This window comes from Ceratina calcarata, unplaced genomic scaffold (genome assembly GCF_001652005.2).
Source record: "Ceratina calcarata isolate Rehan_Ccalc_2016 unplaced genomic scaffold, ASM165200v1 scaffold219.2, whole genome shotgun sequence".
NCBI lineage: Eukaryota > Metazoa > Arthropoda > Insecta > Hymenoptera > Apidae > Ceratina > Ceratina calcarata.
In genome coordinates, this window is record NW_017143660.1 from 213,252 (window position 1) to 224,312 (window position 11,061).

The 11,061-nt window shown below is 35.3% G+C and overlaps 2 protein-coding genes across 7 annotated transcripts in view; one reads left to right on the top strand and one right to left on the bottom strand.

The window, feature by feature from the left end:
* Nucleotides 1-518: 518 nt before the first annotated feature.
* LOC108622356 (uncharacterized) lies at nucleotides 519-6,812 on the top strand. 2 transcript variants are annotated; one of them, XM_018020185.2, is made up of 13 exons: nucleotides 519-764; nucleotides 1,506-1,703; nucleotides 1,786-2,121; nucleotides 2,197-2,401; nucleotides 2,467-2,603; nucleotides 2,699-2,955; nucleotides 3,022-3,213; nucleotides 4,622-4,803; nucleotides 4,885-5,131; nucleotides 5,197-5,328; nucleotides 5,407-5,693; nucleotides 5,769-5,861; nucleotides 5,933-6,812. In XM_018020185.2, the coding sequence occupies exons 2-13, from the start codon at nucleotides 1,513-1,515 to the stop codon at nucleotides 6,044-6,046; spliced, it is 2,373 nt and encodes a 790-aa protein (XP_017875674.1). In that variant the 5' UTR covers nucleotides 519-764; nucleotides 1,506-1,512; the 3' UTR covers nucleotides 6,047-6,812. The 2 variants fall into 2 exon arrangements, with proteins under 2 accessions (XP_017875674.1, XP_026667232.1); XM_026811431.1 differs by lacking the exons at nucleotides 519-764; nucleotides 1,506-1,703 and having other exon boundaries at nucleotides 1,795-2,121; nucleotides 2,214-2,401.
* A 777-nt stretch (nucleotides 6,813-7,589) lies between these two features.
* The window catches only part of ITP (ion transport peptide), a 23,197-nt gene continuing 19,725 nt past the window's right edge, over nucleotides 7,590-11,061 (bottom strand). For 4 of the 5 annotated variants that reach the window (XM_026811441.1, XM_026811442.1, XM_018020199.2 and 1 more), the window contains exon 4: nucleotides 10,430-10,489. Coding sequence is in view for 1 of the 5 variants with exons in the window: in XM_018020200.2 (XP_017875689.1) it covers nucleotides 10,378-10,489 (112 nt within the window). In the remaining 4 variants the exon portion in view is untranslated. Of the gene's footprint in view, nucleotides 10,490-11,061 lie in introns of all 5 variants that reach the window. The other variant, XM_018020200.2, reaches the window with a different exon arrangement.

Consider the following 11,061-nt stretch of genomic DNA (forward strand, 5'->3'; position numbering starts at 1 on the left):
ATATTCTACATACGAAACAGCTGCATAAGTTTTTTCAATTACATGTCTAATAATGTATATAGTATACACAGTTGTACACTTGTTCATATCGTTAAAAAATACAACAACGTGAAATAATGCGCATGAAATAAATACGAAGGGATTTTGCATATATTCGACCTCAAAGATATTTGGTATATATAGGAATACTAACTTCATCTTAATAATATTTAAACATGTGTATTTGACCATAGTTCATTGTAATGAAAAATGAAATTATTTTTGAAATTTCAAGCATATATATTCATCAAACTGCCGGGTGGGCCAATTTGGTGCTTCATTTTTTATACTCTTACAAATTATCCCCTCTTACTGTTTAATTATAATATACTTATATTTGATAAACCGTAAACTTAACGATACCGCAAACCTAATGATAACCATTTTTCTTAACACATATACATACATGCATGGAATGTACGTTATTTAGAATAGTGAGAGTAATGTAGTAGAATGAATCACCGTGAGTTGCGCGCGCATGGAGATACGGCTGTTCGCACTAGTTCGCAGTTTTCTACGCGTTGCGAGAGTTACAAGTTCGCGTTGTGCGTTAGATCTTGAAGTGTTTAAAGGATTGTGTAAATGTTGACATACATTCTGCAGCTGTATCGAGACACATCATTCTACATTGATTGGATAGCGAGGAAAATATTTTGATATCGCTTTGAATGCACGATACACTGCATCATTCAAGACGAATCACTAATTTCTTAAATACATTTTCGGTGAGTCCTCTATAAATAGAAAACGGTTCCCGTGTGAACCAATAGTGAGATTAAATTGTGATATTAATGTACGTGCAATCTGTATCGTCGTAAGCACTTTCACAGTACTAGAAAACATTTGTTTTAAAGTATGTTACACTTGTGTACGTCGCGAAAGCATTCAGGTTTTGCATTAGATTTGTGCATATATTCAGATAATGTATCTACATATGTATGTACATACATAAATTCAGTGAACATTTTATATTTCCATTCGGATTGATGATCGAGATCAGATTCCTTACTCGTATCGTGTTCACGCCTTGCTTTTGTCTTGTAAAATAAAAAAGTAAGGAAGATAACAGAATTTTTCTGAATTTTTTACTCTATAATCCTCTAGATAATTTTACACTATATCATTGATAACATCTGAAAGTTAAATCGGTGAAAAATGGGCAAGTTTAAGATATATCGCGGATAGCGTTAACTAGAGGATCGGTTGTAAGTCGTATTGTAATAACATGTTGAGCGTGTTGCGCTTTAGCGTCGATCCGACCGCGAGAAAAAATTGAAATCGATGGGGGTAAAAGAGATAGTGAACACATGCTTGAAATAAGACCCAACTGAGAAGGACTCTAAATATCCTTCGGCAGGAGGGAAATTATTTATAGCCGATGCATACCATCGTAGACTGTAGTTTTCAAGATTCTGTGTAGAAGCTCTCTTAAGTGCAGATTTTGTAAGCTTGCTTCTTATTTTTAGTAAAACAATGGAGGGTGAACAACGACATTATGATTTAAGGACTGGAAGTAGATCAAGATCTAGAACTCCCTTGGTACAAAATCGTACCTTAATCGAATCAGAGATTTCGGAACATCATTATGATTTGAGAAGTCATAGTCGGGAGAGGTCTCATACACCAGGAGAAGTTACAAGTAGAAAATTTGTTTCGAAAGTTCAGTAAGTGATAATAAATTCTGATTATCTATAGGATGATGTTCTGATGTATACATGTGATCGTATAATATATTTGTTGCCATAGAGCTAGCACTAGTAGTAAGACACATGACCAAAGTAAGGAGACAATAGTTGAGAGTATACAAGATAATTCGGTTGAGTCTATATCTGAAAATGCAAAGAAAATAACTGAGAATGTTAGCACAAGAAAAGGGGAACGCAGATCCGAAAGGCAAAGAGCAAAGAGACAAGTGCATGCCAATGGCCAAAGTGAAAAAAAAGAAGACATGCGACAGCGTAAAATTTTTAAAGTTCGTAAGAATACAAGTGACTATTCTTCGGACGAAGGTGAAAGAGACGATTCCTCTAGCAGACCCTGTTCTGCACATGAAATTTATAAACAAGCTGGCGATTGGTGGAAGTAAGCATCAGTACTTTGTAAATAATAATTTGTTTCCCAAGATGTTTTCTATCCATTTCACATTTCGTATTACAGTGTATTTCCAAAAACAGATTATACTTATTCAGAAAGATCTCAGTGTCGTTACGAAATAGCGCCAGGTATATTAGCAATGCCTAACATGTCACGACCTTCTATTCATTCGAATTCTCAACCATTTTCATGTGACACATTCGATAGCGGTATGTCTGAAACAACGGATTTCGTCACTGCAAAAGGAACAACAACAGATGAAGGTGTGGTAAGTATAATAGACATAAGTTAGACTAATTAACGGATAATCTATATGAGTCCACTAATTTATAGTCCGCTTCTGAATTTCCTGGACATATGTCGAGTTCGGATAGAAAGTCATCACTCCAATGTACAAAGACTCATAAAGAACAATATCGTTCTTACAGAGAAGTTATTTATACAGAACCAAAAATTGTGTCTGAATCAAGGTTTGTTATTTCGTAAAAATTTGCACATACGACAAATGTATAAGTATATATAGGGTGTATATATAGGGTAATGGTAATATGTTTTTTTTATTTAGGCAATCGGTACCTTATACTCATACGCCATTCAGACGTATCGACTCCCGGCAACGCGATGTTACATCTTTTATTGACTCTGACACCGAATTAGATGAAGCAATTCCAAGTAGTCTCATTAGAAGAAGTAAAATAATTGAACGATTTACAAGTTTTATCTCAGTGATCGTTTCATGGTTTAGCAAACTTCTTGTATTTCTGAGACTTGAAACAATTGAGAAACGAGAATACCGTCCTACGTACGAATATCAAAGAAATGGTATTGTTAAATTATTAGAAATCGAGTCGCGCTAATCGTTTTCTTCAACATACAAACTTTTTTCAGTTGCCGAATCTAAATTGTCTAGAGTTTGGAAGATTATCGATCGGTCCTTTGCGTACGTTTATTTCTTTCTGGTCAAAGTACTCTTATTTGATACGTGGTTATTGAGCTGTGGATCCAATGCTAGAGCACGGATTCGTAAAACAAGCTGGAGAGTTCTTTGGATCGTCTTGCTACCGTTACTTCTCATTCTTGGTAATTATTCGCAATCGTTAAATAACATAACATAACAAATTCGCCAATTTAGAAATCCGTGTCTTTGTGTCAATATTCTTCCGTTTTTCTTATTTTTTAAAAGTAGTCTATAGTTACATCACAGCAAGATCGAGTTTTTGACGTGACATGCCTGCAAAGACCGGTGAAACCTATCCTGGCGTTTGCTTTTCTTTTTGTTTCAGGAATTTACACTGTGCAAAAACAATCCTTTATCCATCTGGATTCTCTGCAAAATATTCCTCACGATGTCACTGAGACGAGCTATCGCATCTTTAATGATATTGTCAATTTAACGTCTCGTCAAAGCGATTTGTTTATTGAATATATAAAAACGCTGAAAAATTTGTCAGTACACTTTTTGCCCGGCGTGAACGTGTCTTTACCAAAGATACCTTAGCATTGATTGAAAATTTTATGAAAACATGGACATAATGATTTTTTGTTTCTTTTAAATTTTTGCTTGTTTTGTGCTTGCCATTTCCTCATTTATTTTATACACATGTATTTTATATATGAGGGTATTTAATTAACCCCTTAAGCTACGATTTAAGTTCAAACAGCCTGGGACCAAAATGTAAACAAGGTCGCCGAGCATTCGAGGACAATACACCACGGGCCAGGCTCGTGATAATCAGTTTTGGCCCTAATATCCGACCATGAGTCTCACACGTAGTTGTAGCTTAAGGGGTTAAATTTGCTTTTTATATTGTTTCCTGTGCATATAATATTATATATATCTATACATGCACATATATGTTATATTTATGTTGCGATATTTTATACTATTTATCTTCTGTTATGCTTTGCAGTAGCTTTAGTCATGGTTTCTCTACGTTATTAACCATTAATAAATTTTTAGCTTATATGTGCGTGGTCTTTGGAAAAAACAATAAATGTCATAATCGATGCTAAGTGGTACTGTCGTGTTGTTTTCCGTATAATTTATAAAAGAGGTATATTTTATCGCTAATTTTGATTCTTAATGGTGCATACGTATGAGTCAAGCGTAATAACACTTGTACCTATAATGGTATATTTGTAAGAACACGTTCACACACTGTTCGAAGCAGCAGTAGAAATGTTCACAGTAGTTTGTTATTGGTACTGTTATAATGCTATGTATGTTATTATAAAACAAAATTTTACTCTATCAATGAAGTTGAATAAATGGTTATATCAAAAGACGGGAGAAGGATAGGGGAAGTAGGATTACTAGACTGGCTATATAAAATTGGAGCATTCGCGCTTCGCAAGGAGTACGGACGTAATATCTCTGTAAACTTGATGTCATCGGAACGGTGAGTCCCTTCGTCTATCCTTCTCTCGGTAGTTTTATCAAGTTACAAGATCAGCAAAACTTGAAGAGAGTTACATTTTCACATTTCAGGGTATTGGTGTTTGCCATATTTTCCGATGTTGTTATATTCAACCAAAGTAATTGCGCGTCAATTTAGGGAGACATCGGATTTGACTGCCAACAATCAATTGATTTCAAGGGAAATGATGTTTGGCAAGGATATATTTGAGTCATTTGGGATCAGTAACTTGGATCAAACTGTTGAACAGTCTGTAAGAAGTGTTTTTTAGTTTTAATATAGATATACTTTCTTAATGAGATTCGGGTGCATTTAAAATATTTGATACATATAGGGTCAGCATTTTAATGAAAGTGAAATGCTTGAGCAGCTAAAGGAAAGCGAACGTGTGTTATCTAATATTCACACTGAAGAAATGGACATAATTAAATTGCAGCTTAAAAAGTTGAGAGAACTTTACTCGGAACTGAAGTTGTGCTGCAATGCGCGTACAAAGTACATTACTAATGAAGATTTAGAAATGCGATTGAATATGTTCTTAAGTGATTATCTTAGTACGTCTGTGACAAATGAAGCGAAAGGTATACGAAATATACTTACCGCAACAAACGTTCAGCGATGCGTGAGAAATAATTTTTCTGTACAGTTCGAAGCGAATCATCGATCGCTATGGATTATGGAATAACGGATGATCGTGTGCGTGCGATAGTCAGAGAAGCCTTAAAAATATACGACGCCGATAAAACGGGACGTGTCGATTACGCGTTAGAGTCGGCTGGTAAAGTCCTACCGTATCAATTAGTCTAATAATAAGTTTTTCAATCGCATAAAACTTTGCTAATTCTTTTTTAAATAGGTGGGCAAATTGTTAGTACACGTTGTACGCAACGGTACGATATAAAAACTAGGGCATTCAAATTGTTGGCTTTTACGCTTTACCATGAAAATAATAATCCACGTACAGTGATACAAGGAAATCCAATACAACCAGGCACTTGCTGGGCATTCCAAGGCTTTCCAGGATATCTTTTAATCAAGTTACGTAGTTCTATTTATATTACTGGGTTCACGCTTGAGCACGCACCAAAGTCGATTTTACCTAACGGAGAAATGAGAAGTGCCCCGAAAAAATTCAATGTCTGGGTAAATATCGTATATCCATTTATTTTTCATACATAGTACGCAACTTAGTTTGAAATTTTATCGTGTGCTATGCAGGGTTTCCTCGATGAAAATGATCTGGAACCTGTGATGTTCGGAGACTACGAGTTTGCAGCTTCTGACGATAGTTTACAATACTTTCCTGTTCAAGTAAGTCAAATTTTTCACGTGATTGTATTAAATCGTTTCAAGTATGATAATTAATAATTATTTTGACGCAGAACATAACAATCGATAGACCGTATGAATACGTGGAATTAAGGATACATAGTAATCATGGACAACTTGAATATACGTGTTTATATAGATTTCGCGTTCACGGGCGACCAATGTGATTATTTTCTCATCAAAGTGCGAGAGTGTCTCAGACATTATGAGTTATTGTGGACAGTGTTCAGCGTAGCTCCCGTGCGAATAGATGAAAAGATTGCATGAATGAGTGAGCGAGTGAAAGATCGAGGAAGAGAACTTATAGGAACACCGTTGCACGTTGGTATGTGCCTTCAATTACTCATCATACAGTAGTAACAATTAGAGACAAACTTATTTTAACGAGTATAAGACGAACGAGATGAACGTAAGTTACCGTTAACATCATAATATGACGCTTAATTATACGTGTGCGGGACCGAACACTTAACCGTACTCTTCCTTTGTATGAGTGTGTTTATGCTCTCTTCATCCTAAACTTTGTTCGTAAAAATAAATTGCACTTGAGAATACGCACACTTGCCTGGGGCAAAAGGAGAGCGAGATTAATCACGACGCAATTAAAAAGAATGCTCGCAGTTCCAAATGTTATCCAAAGTCAAGTATCATTAGATTTGTAATAACGTAAAATTATAAAATTAACGCGACAGTACAAATAGTAAAAAAGAAAAATTGTATTTAGGTTAAGGTAGATAATATTTGCAGTGTTTCATAACTTTGATTATACTAATGCGTTTTATAGAAATTTACATAGTGCAGCATATTTGATAATATATTTGAAATGAACAGTGCGTACGCGTACGCATGTGTGTACATATGCACATACACTGTACATGTGAGAAATAGCAAGAAATATATATTGTTTTGCAAGTTGAAAGTGATTTCGCACAAGAGGTAGTAATTATTAATAAGTTTACTTGGTTTTCTCCTTACTTCTTTATGATTTGTTCAACTATAATAACAATAATAAACATACATTTGGAGTAATAGAGGGCGTAATAGAACGTTTTTCTTTATTACGCGATCGGTATTTCAGATTGAGACACGACGTCTCGTAAAATAATAAGCCTAGTCAGAACCTTGTCTGTATTTTGCAATATCGAATAGCCTCACACACGATTATGATCAATAAAGATCAAAATTGACTGTGACATTGACGATATTCTGTTACTGGCTTGAATACGTAACAGTACACTTGTCATTTCTTCGAGGAACATATTGGTGTCACGGACCTTCCGGTGAAATTGAAACGTAAGTACAACAAATTTAAGAATCACAATAGACGTAAATAATACTGTAATAATCATTTTGAAAATATTTCGTTAAGCTACGTACTTATTGATATATCATGGTTTGAGAGAATCGCAGTTTCTCAACAATGTCTGGTTGCTTTTGCTCTTTGAACTGTTTCACAAAGAGTGCAAAACAAGTTCGTGTTGGGAATAGATTTATTGTTTTGAATTTTGTTCATTTTTTTCAGATCTTAATAGATATGTTTGCATAAACTATCACTTTAGCTTTAAAATCAAACGACAATCAACATTGTTTGAGGCTGCTATTAGAAATATGTGAAGTTTAAAAGGAAAAAAAAATTTTACTTGCTTAATTAAAAAAGTCGTAAAAATGGGAATGTTTGATAAAGAAAAAGAAGATAGACGTTCGTTTTTTTTTTTTTTTTTGATCATGTTTATTCACGCAAAACAAGAATAGACCTAAATGTCCATGTCATTAATCGTACGCGTACACACATTTGCGTGCGTACACGCCGCTTAGGTACATGAAGAGCGTGTACGCATTTTTTCTATGCATATACGTGCATGTTCATACGTTACATAGTATGCATGTTTCTCTAAAGTAGAACGCGCGTATAATGTAGAATGTGTCCACGTATACTTGTATACGTTTTGCATAACGTACGTTTCAGTAGGTGTACACGGTATACGCGCACTCGTGTATGTACATGTTTGTATGTATGCATGTATGTAAAGTATTATATATATATATAATATATATATATATTATATATGTATAAGAGAATTGTACAAGAATCAGATCAAATCGAATAATACATTTACATATTCTAAGCCATATTCTCTCTTCATTTCTACCAACGTTTGCCCGATCGAATGAAATGCAAAGTGCAAAATACAATAAAACTGCGATCAATCAAATCTTCCATTGGATTTGGTATGGCAATAGCAAGAGTACGTATTTAAAGGCGATAGAAACGAATAGTTAAATACTGGCGATAAGATTTCGGAACGATATCGGAATGGTTTCAATACTGATTTTGGAATGGTTCGTAATGATCCCGGCGTACCCGGGAGGAGCGTTAGAGAACAATAAATAATAATGCTCGATTAATGTTAATGAAAATCTCCGTGTTCGTCTCCACTTATTTAGTTAATTACGAATCCTGCGGGATAGTTATAGAGATCATCTATTGGAAACGTAAACATGTAATAAGCGGAAACGAATCGATTTCGGACAGTGTTTGTGTTACATAAGTTTTATGACCGCTATTTTACGATCACCTTTCTCAGACCACAAGAAAGTGAACAAAATAAATAAATATCATACGTTGTACCTATACGTACCGGCCAACTCCGTTCAACGTTCGACGTGCTAACGTTCACGTTTAATCAATTTCATGATCAATTATGTTCTGATTACTATGCAATGCAATGCAATTTCGCACTTGATCATCGTCGAACGTGAACTGTGAGACGCTAACAGCTATAACAACAATAAGTATACATACTATAAACTAACAATACAATATATATAATTATAAAATAATGTAATATTGCGTAACATAATAGTGATAATAGAATTGTAGCAGCGGTGATTGTTAATAGTAGCGATAGGGTGTTGCTAGTTAATAATAAAGGTGGCGGTTAACAACAGCAGTAACAGTGGCGATAGTAATGATGCTGATCGTTGGCTCTTTGTTGCACAGTCGTTATCGTCGTCGTCGTCGTCGTCGTCATGTAGTCGTTGTGGTCAGATGACAAAAGTAAATAGTGTTAGTTTACAAGTTTAACGGCGTTGGTAATAGTAGAAATAGTGTATAGGAGCGGTGGCGACAGAGCCGATAGTAATTGTTGTGGTAGCGACAATCGGGAGTATGTCGTAGCAGTAACAATAGTGATAGTAGTACTATTGGAGGTAGCAGTAGCGATAGTTAAGCAGCAACAGCAACAATATCATCGTTCAGCAATGGTATAATACTTATTCGTTGTTGCGGTTGCTATGATAGCAGCGACGGCAATTAACGTAGCGTTAACGATAGAATTAAATACTGTAGATAATGTTGGTAATGACGACATAATAATGTGCAATTTTATTGATGAGAGTCCTCTCTATTGCACATGTTCTTTTTGTCCTGCTTCTATAAAATTAAGGTCTACCGCTAAAAACGATATCGTAGCGTGAATCGATAATTTACGCTTGTTAAGAGACAAAAAGAAACATGCAAAGCTATTTGATCCATTTTTTAGTCGCGAATCGCAAACTTTGAAAGGACTCTAATTACGTTATCTACTTAAAACCATTCGAGTGGCATGTATATTGAATAAGTAACGTGTACGGGTGCTGATTTTTTTTTCATTTTTACTTTTAAGAATCATAATACCGATATAAAAGGAAATAAAAAATAATCGTCGTAATAACGTACGACATTGTTCGACGCAAATAATTATTAATGATTAATCAGATAATAAAACAAAACGCAAATATCGCAAGAACGCAAATATTCTGTCGACTAGATTCGTATATGGGTATACATCAGCACGCAAACTTCGCTCATACCGCTTCGTTTCTATCTGATTTCTTTTTTACATAGGTATGTAACGTTTTCCTTTTAATTAGAGAGAAAAAACTAAGGCAATATGTAATGACATTTATGTTTGCGTTAGTAATTAATAGATCGGTTTGATTAAGCTTTCAATCACCGGTTTCGTCATTTTCTTGTACTACAAGTGGAATCTTTTTCCATTTAGCGCAAATTGATTTCGAAATGAGTAGACCTAATTATGCGCGTGTGCGTGCGTGTGCATGTCACTAGTCACTCGGTTACTGTTATACAATACGTATATTGTCGTTGCATTCAATTGCATCTCGAACGGAAAAAAGAAAAGAGGAGGTATGATCGCGTAGCGTGCTTCGAATTCCCAGTTCAGGAGTGTGTGTGTGCGTGTGTGCGCGCGTGTGCGTGTATATGTATATACGATCTTCCTTTGACTACACGAAGGAAATATGTAGCGCGGACGAGAGTCAATGGAATTTCCAAGATACATATCCTACGTGTAATCGCGACGACCGTTTCTCTAAAAGTTACTTAGGTAGGCTTCCCGGTTTTTCGCTTGTTCCTCGTTGGTCTCGTTAGAATCGTTCATCGTAGATGTCGTGTGAATGAAGCCCTTCGTAATGAAAGCGCTTCTCTGTTCTTTTCCTCTTATTTCTTGCCGCCTAGGTACTCGACCATCTCTTCAAACTTTTCCTTTTCATCCTCAAGCAGCAGCGCTTGAATACAGCTCGTAAAGTATTGCGTACCAAAGCAGTCTTGCCTAAATATATACCAAACGATTAATTAGATTCGGTTCATACTCCGCGTCATCCGTCAAGCGAGTCGAGAACGTTCTTCTCTTTCGTTGGAAATCAGATTTCGAAACAGGACAAGTTTCGTTCATTCTGTATTTCAAAAATGTGCAAGCAATATTAAATTTGATTTCCAACGATGATTAGAAAAAGAGAGTTAGTAGAAGGGAAGGTGCTTGCATTTTCAAAAATCGTGACTGCAAGGGAGGCAAAAAGTTACACCCGATAAAACCACCTGAAAAAAATGGTTTAAAAAAATCTCATGTGCTATTTCCTTCGGCATTCTGAAATCCATCTGAAAAATCTTCAAAACTTATGCTAACGACAATCGCGTGCCGCAAAAATCTGCTGAGAGATGGAAAACGCTCAAAAAAGATTGCCCATTAGAAAAACGTTTAAGGATGTATTGGCTATACAGTCAATCCCAAAAGTTTATGTACTTTAGAAACGCATTTTTTAAAAAGAAATCAGACGTCGGAAGAAAATTGCTATTAATAAACAACAGAAAAATTTTTCGATTTTTCCAAGATTTTTCCAAGGG

What these genes read in the sequence shown, in the direction of transcription:
- LOC108622356 (XM_018020185.2), top strand. Translation starts at nt 1,513, where the DNA reads ATGGAGGGTGAACAACGACATTATGATTTAAGGACTGGAAGTAGATCA. An exon ending in GTACGAATATCAAAGAAATG is followed by an intron (nt 2,956 to 3,021) that starts GTATTGTTAAAT and finishes AACTTTTTTCAG; the next exon opens with TTGCCGAATCTAAATTGTCT. An exon ending in TACAATACTTTCCTGTTCAA is followed by an intron (nt 5,862 to 5,932) that starts GTAAGTCAAATT and finishes ATTTTGACGCAG; the next exon opens with AACATAACAATCGATAGACC.